General features: G+C 48.3%; 6 protein-coding genes across 6 annotated transcripts; 4 read left to right on the top strand and 2 right to left on the bottom strand.

The window, feature by feature from the left end:
• The first annotated feature begins 1,738 nt into the window (after window positions 1–1,738).
• BDR25DRAFT_342660 (uncharacterized protein) lies at window positions 1,739–4,101 on the top strand. The gene is made up of 5 exons (XM_033693751.1): window positions 1,739–2,156; window positions 2,214–2,887; window positions 2,940–3,022; window positions 3,082–3,490; window positions 3,541–4,101. Exons 1-5 carry the CDS (start codon window positions 2,039–2,041, stop codon window positions 4,057–4,059), a joined length of 1,803 nt encoding a protein of 600 aa, XP_033548240.1. The 5' UTR covers window positions 1,739–2,038; the 3' UTR covers window positions 4,060–4,101.
• Window positions 4,102–4,827: 726 nt separating this feature from the next.
• BDR25DRAFT_285984 (uncharacterized protein) lies at window positions 4,828–7,089 on the top strand (the record flags this gene model as incomplete). The annotated part of the gene is made up of 4 exons (XM_033688215.1): window positions 4,828–5,016; window positions 5,067–5,265; window positions 5,372–6,349; window positions 6,401–7,089. 4 exons carry the CDS (start codon window positions 4,828–4,830, stop codon window positions 6,991–6,993), a joined length of 1,959 nt encoding a protein of 652 aa, XP_033548241.1. The 3' UTR covers window positions 6,994–7,089.
• A 1,167-nt stretch (window positions 7,090–8,256) lies between these two features.
• BDR25DRAFT_334017 (uncharacterized protein) lies at window positions 8,257–9,307 on the bottom strand. Its single transcript, XM_033692898.1, has 3 exons — window positions 8,808–9,307; window positions 8,647–8,739; window positions 8,257–8,563 (listed from the first exon to the last, which is right to left on the bottom strand). Exons 1-3 carry the CDS (start codon window positions 9,247–9,249, stop codon window positions 8,382–8,384), a joined length of 717 nt encoding a protein of 238 aa, XP_033548242.1. The 5' UTR covers window positions 9,250–9,307; the 3' UTR covers window positions 8,257–8,381.
• Window positions 9,308–9,850: 543 nt separating this feature from the next.
• Window positions 9,851–12,990, top strand: BDR25DRAFT_342663 (uncharacterized protein; the record flags this gene model as incomplete). Its single annotated transcript, XM_033693752.1, has 3 exons — window positions 9,851–10,325; window positions 10,374–11,815; window positions 12,005–12,990. Exons 1-3 carry the CDS (start codon window positions 9,871–9,873, stop codon window positions 12,988–12,990), a joined length of 2,883 nt encoding a protein of 960 aa, XP_033548243.1. The 5' UTR covers window positions 9,851–9,870.
• A 1,285-nt stretch (window positions 12,991–14,275) lies between these two features.
• On the top strand, window positions 14,276–16,227 carry BDR25DRAFT_303422 (ADP,ATP carrier protein). The gene is made up of 6 exons (XM_033690006.1): window positions 14,276–14,422; window positions 14,646–14,667; window positions 14,788–14,864; window positions 14,932–15,177; window positions 15,228–15,605; window positions 15,662–16,227. Exons 1-6 carry the CDS (start codon window positions 14,372–14,374, stop codon window positions 15,845–15,847), a joined length of 960 nt encoding a protein of 319 aa, XP_033548244.1. The 5' UTR covers window positions 14,276–14,371; the 3' UTR covers window positions 15,848–16,227.
• A 167-nt stretch (window positions 16,228–16,394) lies between these two features.
• Window positions 16,395–17,066, bottom strand: BDR25DRAFT_285993 (uncharacterized protein; the record flags this gene model as incomplete). Its single annotated transcript, XM_033688216.1, has 2 exons — window positions 16,395–16,605; window positions 16,651–17,066. The coding sequence occupies 2 exons, from the start codon at window positions 17,064–17,066 to the stop codon at window positions 16,395–16,397; spliced, it is 627 nt and encodes a 208-aa protein (XP_033548245.1).
• Between the last annotated feature and the right edge of the window lie 4 nt (window positions 17,067–17,070).

A 17,070-nucleotide genomic window follows, 5' to 3' on the forward strand; every position in this document is an offset into this window, starting at 1 on the left:
ACCGTTTGACCGTCTAAAAAACTCAAGAGAACCACGTTCAAGCCAGCTGGCCGCCTCATAACATCCCCCTAGGACGGAAACCAATGATAAATCATATGGCGGCCGCTTACTCAAAGTTGCGCAAACCGACGGTAGATGTTCTAACCCGAGGACCAACCCGGATTAGGCAATGATCAGACCCGCAAGGTGTTCGCACATGTTCAACCTTCAATTGAGTTTGATGGGAAAGCCATGCGTCCGATTGCTTAGGATTTCGTCAAATTGGAATGCATTCTGTTAAATGTCGTAGGCATCTAACTGATCATGTAGTCTCTCTTCCTCACGTCTCGTCGGAATTTTCTGTAGCCAGTCGTGTTAAGTAGCACCTAATTTCAAATTCTTACGACTAACCCGTTCTCGTTCGGTAGGAGTAGTACGCTCTCTGTGACTAGCAATTTCTGGGATGTCTGTTTGACGCCCTATAGAGTGGAGAGACACAGTTTGGCAACCTAAATTAAATTCATTTCTATTGACTTCGTGCTCTCTCTGTCTCAGCACTGTCTCAGAACAATCCTCAATTGCAAAAAGCAGAGACGACAGTCTTGTTGTAAGGGACGAGTTGTAATCACAATCCAGTTTTGGTTTCTCTGGCTGCTGTCCTTAAATTCAGGCATCTTGTATTGTTTAGTGGCCTCCACCGCAGACCGATAACTTTGTACCTTGTGCTGTACTCAACTGTAATTTGTGTGAGGACCTCCACCGTCCCTGAATTTTACTTGTCGTATTCTTCTAGGTGTTTACTCGGTCGGAAGAGGAAATCCATGCTTTGATCTATTCGACTCTTTTATAGTTTGCACCCAGCCCTTAAAACAATGGTTCAAACAGCTCTTTGGTCTCACATTCTTAACTACTAGGCTTTAAACGAAGTTGGAAAGCACTTGTCATTGTAAGAAGTATCTTCGTATCTTTCTACCATCCTACAAATTTCGAATCCACATTCATCTAACGAATCTCATTGTTGATGAAGGCTATCCGACTGATGTGGCATGAGCAGGCGTTTCCTACGAAGCCATTATCAAACCGACCACTGATACCGACCGAGAATGTCAAACGCGATTCCCACGCCAAGAAGAGTTCATGCAGTGTGTGCTACTTCTGAGCACGTGTACCGTCTTTGCAACTTGATTTATCCAATCGCAACAAATAGCAAAGCTTTGCCTAGAAAGACATCGTTTGCCAAGGAGAAACAATGGGGCGGTGGGCGTGGAAATGTTTGCTTCATATTGCGCCCAGTGTGAGGTCTTGTGATGAGTGTTGAGGCATATCTTTCCGCCTTTTCAGAAGAAGTTACCGATGATAATTTCAAAGCTAAGTTACAGATGACGATAATGGTAACGTTGATGAATTCTCTGAAGGAGCCCGTTTTAGCGTGGAATATTCTTTGTATATGCCCAACAAACTTAAACCTCCACAAGAGCCAAGGCAACAAAGAGTTTGCATCCAAAATTAAGGTGCGGATGGAATCAAGGCACGGCAAACAGATTCCAGCAAGAATTAAATTTTATAATAAACGTATTGCTGTTGCGGTTTGAAATCGGAGAATCTCCGGAATTTTTCACGAAAATCGATCCCCTTCATACAATACAGCTATCGGGCAAGAGTTGTTGGCAATGCCAAGACGCCAGCCAAGGCGCCGCCCAGGAACAAAATATCAAGGTCGGGATACTTAACACTAAACATCGCCTCACCTTGCGGCCTTTTCTCACAGACGCCCTTAACAGCCTGCGTTGCCTAATTTCAAGCTTTGCAGGCCTACAGATATCACTCTTCTTCAGCTCTTCTTCAAAGTGGCGTTTCTGGAGAGCTTTACAAAAGTCTCCTACTTCAATGATTCAATAACACTTTCGGAACTGGTTCGATCTCTTCTGCAGTCTGTCTGCCGAAGCAGAGGAGCTGCTTTTCTTAGCATCCCCTAACATTAGCTTTTGGTCGGCTACGCGACCTAAAATTCCTGGCTCGTAGATCATTCAGTCCATTAACACCGCACTGGCTCATCATCATGCCTACCTTAGCTGTGGTCAATTTTAACATTGTATGTGCCACTCTTGGAGGGTTTATCACCCTTTTCGGGTTGGTTTCGTATCTCTTCAAAGAGAAATTCTATTTGTCTGAAGCATGTAAGACCGTAGAATTCTACCCGGACAATACATTTTACTACTAACACTCATCGATAGTAATTTCACTCATTGCGGGTCTCATCTTCTCGCCACATGCCACGAACTTGCTTAGACCGGACGAGTATGCTTTAGGTAATCCAGAGACTCTAGAAACCATCACGCTGTATTTTACAAGACTTGTCCTTGGCGTACAGCTTGTCCTCGCAGGGGTCCAGTTACCCTCCAAGTATCTAAAGACAGAATGGAAAAGCTTAGCCCTGCTCCTAGGTCCAGGGATGACCGTCATGTGGATTTTCACAAGCCTTTTGGTCTTTGCCTTCGTTCCCCACATAAGCTTTCTTCACGCCCTTGCAGTTGGAGCTTGTGTAACTCCGACCGATCCAGTATTATCGAACTCCATCGTCAAGGGAAAATTTGCAGACAAGAACATCCCGAAGGAATTACAGAAGATTATTATTGCCGAATCAGGTGCCAACGATGGATTAGGCTACCCCTTTCTTTTCTTGCCACTCTACCTGATCCTACATATCGGATATGGTGGACAAGGGCAGGATAACAGTTCTCTTAACGCCATGGGGGCGTGGTTCGGAGAAACTTGGGGTTATACAATTATACTCAGCGTCGTCTATGGCGCAGCGGTTGGTTGGATCGCCAAAGAGCTTCTCCACTGGGCAGAAGAGCGCAAGTATGTAGACAGAGAGAGTTTCTTGGTCTTTGCCATCACTCTAGCGGTGAGTCTCTGCAGCTAAAATTCAATTTGAGCGAGCCTAATTGATAATTTAGCTCTTCATTGTGGGCACTGTCGGAATGATCGGATCTGACGATGTGCTAGCTTGCTTCATTGCCGGTAATACCTTTACATGGGAGTAAGTTGAGCGGTCACGAAGAGCAATTCCGCGGTCAAGACACTGACAAGATCATGAAGCGATTGGTTTCGGCTTGAGACGATGGACGATTCATTTCAGCCAACCATTGACATGCTGCTCAACGTATCAATCTTCATCTGGTTTGGGGCTGTTTGTCCCTGGTATGAGTTCGCCCACAACTCAGTCATCCCTATTTATCGGCTGATCTTCCTCGGAATCCTGGTTCTACTTTTGCGTCGTCCTCCTATTGTGTTCGCAATGCACAAGCGTATACACCAAATAGAAGAGAAGCGACAGGCAGTCTTCGTTGGGTTCTTTGGCCCAATCGGTGTCAGTGCAATCTTCTATCTCTACATTAGCTTAGACTTTCTGAGAAAGATTACCCTCGAAGGAGAAATCAGACCGGATGCAAAGTATCTCATGGAGGTAATGAACATTGTCATTTGGTTTCTAGTTATCTGCAGCATTGTAAGTCTAGGCTGTATTGACTTTCCAATTTATAGAGCTAACACGTACAGGTTATACACGGTCTCAGTATCCCGCTGGGCAAACTTGGTTTCTACTTGCCGCGGACTATCTCTCATGCCATCTCGTCTGACAGGGACGAGCCTGAGCCGTTCCACATTCGAGAACATGTATCTGAAGCTGAGCACGAAGCTGAACAAGGACTTCGACGTCGCCCGGGGACCCCTAAATCGAACGGAATTGCCAATCCCTTCCCAAGTCGAGTATATCGGATTGGACGATCCATCGTCCGTAGCAACGACTCCGAATCTGCTAATCATACCCGGGCCCCTAGCTCACAAGCTCCGCTCTCATTATCGAACGCACCAACTGTCGGGACGGTCTCAGCGTCGCAGAGGGACCCGTCACCAACTCCAAGGCGTTCACAGGAAACGATAGAAATGATAGCTAGCAATGAACTCCCCCAGCCTACCCAATCCTCTCAACTGGCTCAACCAGTCCAGTCAACGCCCCGAGCAATACGATTCCCAGATGAACCACCTCAAACTTCGGCATCCGAAAACAGAGAGTAAACTACTGCTGCTACTTGGCATAAGGGCAAAGACATGGTTAGGAAAAAGCAGAATCTAGGAGAAAAGATGCGTCTAATCGATGATGAGAGTCAGGTTACTTTGGCGAAGCTTGTGAAAGGCAGTTTAAATTGATTTTTTTCCCTAGCAGCATCAGCATCATCGCGAAGTCATGTTGAGCAAACTTGAAATTAAAATCTACCAATGATCATATCTGTTGCACGCCTTCGGCTTCGGTCCTCTCGATGTGCGTAATTCACCGAATAAACCGCGCGAATTCCCATAGGTAGCAATGATCCAGAGTCCAAAGGTTCCCACTTGCGGAAATTCGGGATCACCACACGCTGTAGGTTACTTGGAAGCTTCCTTCGGGATTTCGTCATGTTTTGTTCCTATAAAAGGAGCTTCGTCGCTGTGTCGCTGGATCATGAAGAGTTGCAACATTAAAGCTCAGACCTCGAAGGATTTCTGGGTTCAATACAAGTCTCTTGGAGCTGTGCTGACAACGCTGAATCATCATATCATCTCTTTGGCTTGCCCAATGGAGATCAAGGCCAAGCCAACTAGAGGCAAGCCACATTCTCTGAAGCAACGAAGTGGTCACCGGGGATCTCTAATGCAGAGATCCTTATATAAGATGCAAACCCCGTGTTTCGTGATGCGAAGCTCAAATAATTTTAAATATTCACTTTAGACCCTCACTGGCGGTTGTAATGCTGTTGCGTAAGCATGGCTGACACACCGCAGACCCTTGTCGACAACCAAACACCCATGAGTGCTCATCCTCATCATCTCCACCTTCATCATACGGGAAAAAGACTACGACACTTCTTTCGTCCTGATGGTCGGAAAGTTCATATCGCCGGGTCTCCCGATGAGGCGGAGAAGTTGCGGAAGACCCTGTCGGCGGTGGAGAAGGAGGGAGAGTTCGACCTAGTTATTCACGGTTCCCCAGAGCATGTGCGTTTCCAACAGCTGCGTATACGCCGGTTTATGCTAATACACTGTAGATTGAAGCTTTGCGACACACACATGCCCATCATGAGAGTAGGCATCGGCAACTCAAGGAAGAGCATGGAGATCTTGCAAATGAGTTTGAGCGCGTCATTCGTGAATTAGATGCGTTGTCCAACGAGCTCCATATGATATCTGAACACGCCGTTCAGCTGGATGCCAACTTTTCGAAATACGGATACTCTGCGCATTTGAGTGAGTTTCTCTTTCTGTAAACATCGGCTCTGATTACGCCATGCGTGCTTCTGTCGAGCTTCTAAGCACCCCCTAACATCGTCTTTGAGCCTAACATGTTGTATAGGGACTAAAGATAGCCCTAACGAATCAAGAGCAGCTTCCCTTCACGGCGACTCTAGCTTCGACAAAAATCAATGGGCTGCCGAACGCAAACTTGGCGAGACTATGCGTTTATACCAGAAGCCGATCGTCAGACAGTACTTTCATAAAGGGCTTCTCTGGCGTGCTCGTGAAGCTCAGGAAGTAGCAAGTTATGAACTGTTTGTTGATCTTTTCTACGTTGGGATCATTGCTATCACAGGCGATACTGCAGCCGAACATCCCACCGGAGAGTCTCTTCTACGATTCGTCATAACCTTCGTCATGGGTTGGAAGTTCTGGTCCGATATTTCAGCCTTAATTGGCTGGTTCGACTCTGACGACATTCTCCGCCGCTTTTCTATCTTGTTCATCCTTACTTGTCTACTCGGATTTACAACAAATATGGCAGCAGCGTTCACAGAGACCTATGCACCTTTAGTAGCTTTCTATCTTGCCGCCCGGCTGTTTATTGCTGTATCCATCTTCTGGTACGCCTGGCAGATTCCAATGGTCCGAGCCTCGATGATCGCTAACGGTATCATCAATGCCGTTCCGGCCGCTTTATGGATCGGCAGCATTCATGTTGAGGAGCCTGGCCGTCAAGCCTTGATCTGGCCAGCTATATTCTTAGACATATTTGGTCCACCAGCCATGATTACGTTTCAACGAGGCGCTGGCTGGATGTCCGAGAAGTTTCATGCCTGGGCGAAGAAGAAGTTCGAATTCTTCCCAGGGACGAATATTGAGCATAGGATTGAACGGATGAATGCCTTCGTCACTTTGGTATTTGGTTCTTGCGTCCTCGGGTTGCTCTATCAGAGCAAAGTCCCGTTCGGGATCAACGCCTTTTTTGGAAAAGCGGCTCTCGGCCTCATTCAAGCCTTCACATTCAACTGGCTGTATTTCGAGATCGACAGTTTTAATTTGCATACCCATGCTATCCGTCGACATGTTGCATCAGGTAAGGGCATCATCCTTCAGTGCCTCTCAAAATGTTAACGCGGCCGATTAGCAATGATATGGCTTTCCATCCATCTCCCATTTATCATGTCTTTCGTTCTAAGCGCATCCGCCCTCGCTGTCCTTGTCCGCGCCCACGACTGCGAAGACGCCCCCGTCGATTCACTCTACGAAACTTTTATCCCCCGTTCCGAAGAGCACATAGAGGACAGCCTCCGTTGGTTTTATTGCGGCGGTCTCGGCATATCTCTAGCATGCATGAGTGTAATCTCTTACACACATGTCTACCGGAGCATCCCTAATCGACGACTAGGAAAGAATAAATGCATCTTGATTCGCTTCTTAGTATCAATTGCGATCATACTTCTTCCCCTTGCAAAAGAACATCTCAATTCACTAGAGCTGATTGCCACAACTACGTGCCTAGTACTTTTCGTGCTGTTTCTGGAGCTTATTGGATCGACGTTGACGGGTCAGAACATCTTGTGGGATGCCCACTGCGGTCGGAATAAGTGTAAGTACGATGCAAAGTGTCAGGTCAGCAAGAAGGACTTAGAGGCGAGTATCAGAAACGGTACGGTTCTAAACGTAGAGGAGATTGCGAAAAGGGACAAGGGGGAGAATGGTGCTATTGGACATATATAGCGGGCTTTACTGGATATCAACACTTAAGTAGAGTAGGACAAGAATATCATTCTTGTCGGGGATAGCCATTCTGTTTACACTCTTGGCGATTCAAGCAAGCGGTTCAACAGATGAAACCCACTCTGTTCGTGTTCCATGCCATGTGTCGACGTACTGTAAGGTTAAAGAAACATGTAAGAGTTCATATGATCGAAACCTTTAAGCTAGGATGTAAAATAATCCGCCGTCATTGTCCCCTTAGCTCTTTGAACAGAAGAAGTATCCACCGGCGCGGAAACAGTCATCCGGAAACACTCACTCGACCCAAACTCCCCCCCTTTCCCTTCCTATATTTCCTCCTTGCCTTCTCTATACCATTTTACCCCATCTTCCGAACACTCATTGACATTGAAGCAATCTCAATCCGTTCTTCGTCCTACCATTCTTCGTCGGGATAGACACTGGTTTCCCTTTACCGTTCTTCCTCTGAACATCTATCTCAACTATTGTTTCGCTTCCCTAGTCTTCCGAATTCCTCCCCTCCCCCCTTCGCCCCCCTTTGGAATCCTCATCCCACAATTTCTTCCTCCTCGTCCCTATCCTTATTCCGTTCGTTGTCACCCTTTCCTTCTCTCCATTGGCACGGCGTTGTGAAGGCGATATCGTCACGTTTGCGGGTTGGTGGAATTGGTCCATCAGTGAATGGAAATCGTTGGGGAGAAGAGGGCTAGGATATGAAGACTTTTGAAGAGACTTTTGCAAGGGATGGGAAGGTAGGGACTGGCTCCGTGAGTGTATGTATGATATTAGAGGTCCAGTGTTAGTTTGTTGAGGAGAATCTAGGTATGGGGATTTACAAGGGGAGAGGAAGGTGAAGAAGATTTGGAGAAGCATGGAGATTGAATTGGAGATTTAGGTTGACTAGTAGCATAACAGAAGTTAGTTGACGGTCGATACAGCTACAAAGGATTAAGAGCTTGTTATATACTTCATCAGAAGCAGAATTAGTGTGCGTATTGGTTACAAGGTACGTCTTGTGAACATGTACGACATCACGCAGAGAATTGTGAGATCTGAAAGCTGGTGACATCGTTCGTATGTCAGAGAATACATATGGTTTCGTGGTTCTAGCCCTTTTGAGGCATTTCAAAAGGCGCATGGGAAGTATATAATATGCCGGTGATGGAGCAGATCCGAGGAGTTGAAATAAGTGCGCATGATTGGGTCGAGTCTTCAGGTGCCGCCATCGATCCCCACTATGTATAGGACTTCATCAAGATTGCCGGGGAATCTCATAATGCACAAAGAGGGTATCTCATAATCTTAATAGCCTTCATGCCCTACCTAATTTCCAATTACTTTGGCAAAATCTATGTCATGTGCGCCGGATAGAATGGCTGAGTAGCAGCTCAACCACGCTTCTTCGATTGCGGAGCAGGGCTCTGGCCTCGACTCGAGCTTCCTTGGTCTGTCTTTCCAGCCATCCAAGATGCAAGATCAAAGTTCTGGATCTGGGCTGCTGGGTTGCCACCCCCTCCCAATGGACTTTTCTTCTGCATTTCCTCGAACTCGGCTTTGGTTTCTGGGTCCACTGTGGTATCGTCAGTCGCTGTAGCCAAACAAAAAAAGGTCGATCGGGGGGCCAAGCGGAGAGTACAAATAAACCGGGCTTACTATTTTCCATCAAATATGGCATCCCAAAAATGAGGACCATGGAGAAAAGGGCCATGAGAATCATAGGATTCTTCAAGAAGGAGAGGGGAGAGACTGTTGGTAACCGCGTGAGCATTCGAATGCTAGCCATAGATTCCTAACGCGACGAGGACAGGACTTACATCCGCTTCGTTCTTGAAAAAAGTACTTTTGCCCTATGGCTTTGACTTCAACAACCAACCCATTTCCGCCTTCTCCTCTAGACTCTCCTTTGTTCTCCCACTCATTCCCAATGAATGTCTGCCACGCTCGAATCATTTCCTTCTTTTCCCCGCTCCCCTCTACTATCTCCTCGAGGCTGACGTCTATCCGGATAGGTTCAAAGGCGACATCCCGACAGTGAACGGCGGCAAAGTAACTACCAGGAGTGACATTGTAAAAGTTGAATGTGTTTGAGCGTGTTAGATGTGCGATTAAGGGAGGGCCTGAAGACTGCAGCGTTGCGTGCGTGCTGGCTGTAAGCGTTGAAGGATTAACCACTTGGGTTGTGGGGATGTGCAGTACAAAGCGGGCAGCAGAGGCGATGGAAACTAGACCGGCCAGAGATAAATGTGAAGCCCGCATCGTGTTGCGGGGTGGGTTCCCGGGTTAAAAGGGAGGATTTGCAAGGTTAGTGAGTGAGCAGGCACGCAGGGCAGGGTCGCGGGAAAGCTTCGGTGAATTTGGGGCGTTGAAGAACGGAGAAAAGATAAACCGAGAGCCGTTTCCCTCTTCGTGTGCTTTCTTGACATTCGTCCTACATTCTCCTCTATTCGCACAGGACAGTGCTTGATTGCTTGCAATAACACATTTACTCAGCACATCAACACTAACCTCCTGACTGACGACATCGACCATGGCCTTTTGTCAAAATGAGTCTCAGCCGCACCGCCACAGGGGAGCACTAGGCCATCGGCAATCATCTCCTCCAGTCGATCAACCCTGTGCTAAATCTCATGCAGATACCGATGGCTTCAGCCTCGAGTTTGAAACATTCTCTATTTAAACTGCCGCCTGTGGCTGCTGCAAACTTGTTTCCCCTGGTTTAGACATCTAGCTGCTGCGCCACAGAATTGCTTTTGACTGGAGCCTGAGGATTTAGCCTCAGGAGTCGGGCTCCCCATAAGGGCCGCCTTTCTAAAATATTTTGTCTTTCCTCCTATGCTTATTATAATCCCATTGTACTCTCGTTTAACTTTGTGAGTCATGGCTGAATTGGCCGCGAGCATCATTGGCATCGTGTCAGCCGGCACGAAGGTCACTCTTGTCCTCTCACAGCTAGCAGCTGATGTAGGCTCAGCGGGCAAGGAAGCTCGAATGATCGGCAGTGAAATCAGAGCTCTTTGCGCGGTCGTCAAGACATTGGGAGAGACATTGGAGCAGGTCCAAGATTCGGCATATTATTCACACTGTGCCGAGATGACCAAAGACATGACTGAGGCTAGTATGGAAATGTTCACGGAAATCCTTGATGCATCCGAGAGTGTCCGGGGCATGTCGAAAGGAAAAGATGGGAAATTTGGGCTCGTTGGAAAGCTTCAATGGGTTGTCTTCCAAAAGCCTAAGATTACTATCCTGCGAGCTGCCTTGGAGGCATATAAATCGAACCTGGCGCTCATGTTGGGAACGCTCAACACAGCAGAGAAAGTAACGCGGCGGGCGTATGTCATTACTCTAACTATCTGAACATTATGCTAACAAAGTCTCAGGTCAATGAAGAATACTCCAGAGATTATTATAGAAGAAGAGCAAGACCGCTCGTTCCTACAAAGTCTCCAACTTGAACACCGTGCCTCCATGATTGAGTTGGAACAAGCGGAGCGCGAATTCAAAGAATACTCTGCTGCAATGGCAAAGGAAGTTCATCTATCCGAACATTTGTCGAATTTGTCAGAGACCCTTCAAAACCCCCCAGGCCCGAAGCAACCTATTGGAGAATACTCTCCGACCGATACCTTAGTGGGCTCAGTGCGTGAGGAAATTGAATATATCCGCTCTAGCCTCTCGAGGAGATTATCTTTTGAACCAGAAACTGTTCAGGAGCAGGTTTCTCGACACAGCCAGAGACTCTCCGCGTTAATGTCGGAAGATCAGAAAAGGATCAGTCAACGGTGGTCTACTGTCCTATCCTCTTCTTCTTATGGAACTACACCTACTCGATACCTTCCACAATCCTGGATACCTTCACATCAACGACGACCCTCTCCTGTGATTAACGGGAGAATATCGCCGGCATCTGAAAGTGCCTGGACATCGAATGTCTTATCAGACCCCTTCTATGGAATTGTCCGTACTTGGCTAATCGAACGTTCATTTGAAGATCGACGGATAATCTTGGGGACGCTGATGAACGATGTTGGCGGGATATCACCAAGATCGCCGAGTAGTGACAACCTTCAACGTGAGAGATATCGTTCACCAAAGCATCCGACTCCAACCAAAACGTCTAAGTGGGAGACAAAAACTGTTAAAGGCATGGTGGATCCAAGAAATGGAGGGGGTGGCCTGCAACCACGAGAAATCAATCGACTAGTCAAAGAGCAAGTCATCGCCCACGACCTCAAAATCAAAAATACGACTCACGATTCTATGATACCTTCAAGCGAATATCCTGGGCTTACCATCGATCTTAGCTATAAGAAAATCGATGATCTCCCGGAGCAAATTGTTGATGTTCTGCGATTTCATCTCGAACGGTTAGCATTGAGTCACAACAATCTGGAACAAATCCCCAGCAACCTGGTATTATGCTCGCGTCTTCGTTATTTAAATTTGCGTGGCAATAAATTCGAAGTCATTCCTAGCGCTATATTAGAGCTTGCATCACTCGAGATCTTAGACATGGCCAGAAATCGCCTTCGAGCTATTCCTGGGAGCATCTCGAAGCTTACATCGCTCAAAGTTCTTTCTGTGATCGGAAATGACATTAAAGGCCTGCCATTTTCCATGGGTGATATGAAGGCTCTCCAGATTTTCAAATACCAAAGGAACCCCGTAATATTCCCGAGCGCCGAAGCGTTGGAGAATGCGATGAAAACTCACTACCCTACCCTGGACACCAACCTTTCTGACGATGAAATGTCAGTTCGGAGAACTCATTGTGTGAAAAAGTATTTAAAGGAGTATCCAGCGACAATATCAGGAGAAAATGGTAAGTGGGATCATTTCCTAAAAACTATCCATGAAAGTCCTTAACAAACACGCCCACATTGACCAAACCCTATTGATGAGGCTTCTTGATCGCTCATTTTAGATCTGAGCCTTTTTTCTCACACAATTCACGCTTACTATTTTATCTCTTTGTCTATGTTCTCGCTAAAGGCAAGCTAACTCGAAGCAGCACGGGCAATACTAAGGCTTTCATTGAATAACTCCGCGCCTTCGTCAACTCAGCCAGCAGCACCTCCTACGGATACGCTCCCTGGCTTGGCCTCACCGCCAACGCTTTCGTTAGGCAAAGACTCCCCAACATCATCCCTCCAACCCTCGCCATCTACGTCACCCAGACGAAAAAAAATTCCAGCGATGAAGCGATATCAGATACCACCATCACCATTCCCTCGAACAAAATCTCCAAGGCAACATATTGATAAGGCCAAAATATCGTCTCCGATAGCACTAATCACAACCAATATGCAGGCCAATAATGCGCCGGATATTGGCACCCTGCGGCATGCCTCCTCTGCAGTTGAACTTAGTATACAGAGGACAGAGGGCCAAATGCGGAGGCCGGCCCATGTGAGTGTCCAGATTACGGCTAATAATACCAATAAAAGGAAGAAGACAGGTGAAGGAAAGGACACCTCGGGATCTCACTCCGAGATATCGCCTCTCATTTCGATTACATCAGACGAGAGCCCCTCGACAATCCTAACCCCTCCTTCACCTCGACGACAGTCTCATTTCGAGACGTTGAGCTTGCTAGAGGGTTCTACCTCGGCTCAAAAATCGGCGCATCGGCGATTCCATTCACAAGACGCTTCCAGAGAGCGAAATTCTGACCTTCTCATCGCACCCGAAGGAGCTTCGAGACGGCATTCTAATATCGACGCGCTTGGCGGGAATTGGAAACGACATTCATTCCTCCTTAGCCCCACAGAGCTCATCCTTCCATCTCAGAAGAATGAGAGTGAGTTGTTGGCCAATTTGGATGGTGCACCTGTGGATGACGTGGTCACCTCTCCGTCACCAGCATCGGCATCAGGCTCAGGAGGTGTGGTAGATGACGCTCGGGCCTCACCGTCCTCGTTGACTGAGGCGTCTGATGATCTTTCACGGCATACAGTAATATGGAGAGGGGGCGCAGGCGAAAGAAAGCGCATGTAAGACGAAATCAATAGCAACGAAGGTGTTGCTTGGAGACACTCTGATCGAACTGGCTTACGTGATTTGTTTGCGTGTGTGTCTAGTACGAATTTCTAGTATTTTCCGCCTGCCATTCCACTTTCAAGCTCGTATATCTTGACATAGAAAGGCCTTTTGATATAGAAAAGCAGCTGCCACGGGTTTCAAGATGATGCTAATATGCCTCTCTTGATTCTCTTCTTTAGAATCTAAGCTGTAGATTTATGAACCCTGTTAGTAAGGAATGTGTTGATTGGCGTCCTGCCGAAAACATCCTTTTGAGATTACACAATTGTGCTTTTTCCTGCACTTTTTTGGATCATTTTGGATAGTTATGGAAAAGCGGTAATAATTAAGTGAAGAATTTTAAAGATAAGGAAAGTAGTTCGAGAAGGCTGAGGTACAGTGAAACATAGATTTCGCTAGTGTTGTATGCTTGCCAGGAAACTAGAGGACGAGTGGAGAAACGCTGCTGCTACTATAACAGACACTATTCCCTAACAGATAGGAGGATAAGAAAAGCTAAGTGTGGAGTATCAGCATGATGCTAGGAAGAACGATATAATTCAAAAAGGCTACCCTGTCGGCGTTTGTGTGCTTGACTCAAATTCTAAACTGTTGTGCACTAGGTCTGGTATTAGAAGCAATGTACACTCTCAATGCCAGCCTTATTTTCTGTAGGAGAAGTGTTACTAAATATGAGTGTGCCAAAATCTGACAGAGAATTGTCGCTTTGTTCACAGCCGTTTCGCTGCCATCGCAATCACAGCCTCATCATGGTTTTTCCATCTCCCTGGTCCTGATTGGTCCAGCCGCGGGGTCCCAAGCCGATATTACCCGACGCTGAACAAAATCTGAACGACCGTGAAAGGAAACGGATCGAGGGCGGACTTCTGGAGTGCCATCTGGCAGAAAAGATGCGCCAAAAGATACCCGAGGGCCGCTGCTACGTTGGGGGTGGGGCGGTGAAGCACAGCGTGGTTCATGTGCGATAGGGAGGACTAGAGGTGAGAAGAGTATTATTTGAGCAGTTCATTAGAGACGGAGCTTATCAAAAGGCCTTGAGATGAAGGTGCAGATGGTGCATCTACTAGTGACATCACATTTTTAAGCCGCATGGCAAATATTTGCGAGTATCTTCCCCCGTTGAATATCCTCGGGGTAGAGTGTGCGAAGACCTCCCGGACCATCGGCTGGCTTAACTAAGCTAGCGCGGCGCTCGGGCAAAACCTTGGTATTCTCTATTTTTCTCGCCCGCAGACTCCATATATTCCTCTCCCATCCACCAGCCCGACCTCCACACCACTCTTTGCCAGCGGCACCAGCAGAATTCTCCACTCCGAATACCTTCATTTCTCTCGCAATGGCTAAAGGCGATGTCGTCCAGGCGGACAAGTCGTTCATGGGCATGCCCGTAAGCTTAACCCCCAATTCCACAGCAACCTGTCCACATCAATGGCGACCTGACCGGCGACGAGCGATAAAATCATCTCAATGCGATCGAGCAATGGCTTCCGGGTGATGCAATGATTGTGCGAGATGAAATTATTGCTGTTGCTGATGGGCGTCGTGGGAGGCGGCTCAGCTTCGCAACTTTTTTTGCGGCAATTTTGTAACTCCCGTGCTAACTTCTACAGGGCTTCGTGGTCGATTTCTTGAGTATGTCACCCTTCACAACGCCGGTTCCATCTTCTGCCAATGCAATTGGCCTCGTGAATTGATGTCCAATCTTTCCCAAAATTTTACCGGTTGATGCGGGAACTAACGCCTTATCTCCAGTGGGTGGTGTCTCTGCCGCCGTCTCCAAGACCGCCGCCGCTCCCATCGAGCGTATTAAGCTCCTCATCCAGAATCAGGTACGCACTATCTACTGCTCTTTGAGAGCTTCCCCCAAGGTCGCCACTGACATTTTGCCTTGCACAGGATGAGATGCTCAAGTCTGGTCGTCTTGACCGCAAGTACAACGGTATCGCGGACTGCTTTAGGCGAACCTCGCAACAAGAGGGTGTTCTCTCCCTGTGGCGTGGTAACACTGCCAACGTCATCCGTTACTTCCCCACCCAGGCCCTGAACTTCGCCTTCCGTGATACCTACAAGTCCATGTTCGCCTTCAAGAAAGAGCGTGATGGCTACGCCAAGTGGATGATGGGCAACTTGGCCTCTGGTGGTGTAAGTCCCTAGACTCTTCGAGCAGCATGGGCTTCAGCTGATTACTCTAGGCCGCCGGTGCTACTTCGCTGCTCTTCGTCTACTCCCTCGACTATGCCCGTACTCGTCTTGCCAACGATGCTAAGGATGCCAAGACTGGTGGTGCCCGCCAGTTCAACGGCCTCGTCGACGTTTACAAGAAGACTCTCGCCTCCGATGGTATTGCTGGTCTCTACCGTGGTTTCATGCCTTCTGTTCTTGGTATCGTCGTCTACCGTGGTCTCTACTTCGGCATGTACGACTCCATCAAACCCGTTGTTCTCGTCGGCCCTCTCGAGGGTAACTTCTTGGCCTCCTTCTTGCTCGGTTGGACTGTCACTACTGGTGCTGGTATCGCTTCCTACCCTCTCGACACCATCCGTCGTCGTATGATGATGACTTCTGGTGAGGTATGTCATCAAGCATCCATGCTCCATTGAAGAATCACATGCTAATCCATTTCCAGGCCGTCAAGTATAAGTCTTCGATGGATGCTGCCCGCAAGATCATCGCCGCTGAGGGCGTCAAGTCTCTCTTCAAGGGTGCTGGTGCCAACATCCTCCGTGGTGTCGCCGGTGCTGGTGTGCTCTCCATCTATGACCAAGTCCAGCTGATCCTCTTCGGCAAGAAGTTCAAGGGTGGATCTGGTTAAGCGCCTCTCCATCCTCCGATACCCGATATGCTGGAACGATGTGGTGGAGGGAGATAATTGTTGTTGTGGTGAGTTGGGCTTGAGGGGAGGGGTAGCGAGTGGTAGCGAGTGGTAGACTGGACAGAGCAATAAGAAGCCCGTCGGGGTAGAAGATTGCTCTAGTTAACGAAAAGCACGATGGAGGTGATCCACACGCCCTGTACTTTATCCTTGCCTGGCAAATCTTTTTCCCTCTCAGCACTCTGTATTACACAACGGCACCTCGGCTTGCATTGCTTTGTCTATTTGCCTCTTTCCTTCAGTGTCTCTGTCGTTTGGGGATGGTGGGGGAAATAGTAGTCCATAGAAGTCTGGGTTTTCTTTATCATTCGCTAATGCTACCGATGTGTTGACTGTGGCGTGTGATCTGTGATCCGTGATCTCAACCAGCATGCTAATATAATTCTCAGCCGGACGGCCCCAATAGCTGATGATCAATCTATCTGGTTCCCCCTAACGCCATACGCCGACTAACATAGGTAGGTTGCAAACTTCGATGACGCGCTCCCTAACCCTTATTCCTAACAGCCCTCCAAGCTGCCTCCTCTCCTTTCTTCAGCGCCGCCCCGGCTTTGTTCAACACATTCCAGGCTGCACTGCCCACACCGCCGTCACTCTCCTGCTGACCGTCTGTCGCACTTCCTTCCGCTGCATATAGGCGATTGTCAGAATTCTGCACATAGCCCGGTGGGTGTTCAAGGCTCCTTTCGTCCTCTCCACTTGCGCTTGCATGGATCGCACCCTGCGAATGTTCGATTTGAAACGGCGAAGCTGCGGGCGCCATGTTGAGGGTTGTGGGGCCAGGCTTTGAGGCCTGCCTCGCGGCTGTGGTAGAGCGGCCGGCCAGTTGAGAGTCTGAGGGTGGCGGGATGGTGAATTGTGGTGGTAGTCCGCCGAGACGTGTTTCGGTGGTTGAAAGGGTTGCTGTGTAGCCTGGTTGCGGGGCAGGTGGTGAGAAGGAAGAGGATGTTGGCGCCGCCGTCGAGGCAGTTGGAGGGATTGGGCGAGCGCCTGGCTGGGGAGGAGGCGGGTTGGCGTTGGCGTCCGCAGTTGTGGTTGCGGGAATCGAGGCCGGTGTTGTGCGTGTTGGGGGTGGGTTTGCGGTTTGCGGGGTCACGCCGTCGGGTTTTGCCGCCACCGGTTGGATGGGGTCGTTTTTGTGGATGGGGATTGGGGGCATGACT

Source organism: Lindgomyces ingoldianus (genome assembly GCF_010093535.1).
Source record: "Lindgomyces ingoldianus strain ATCC 200398 unplaced genomic scaffold BDR25scaffold_14, whole genome shotgun sequence".
Taxonomy (NCBI): Eukaryota; Fungi; Ascomycota; class Dothideomycetes; order Pleosporales; family Lindgomycetaceae; genus Lindgomyces; species Lindgomyces ingoldianus.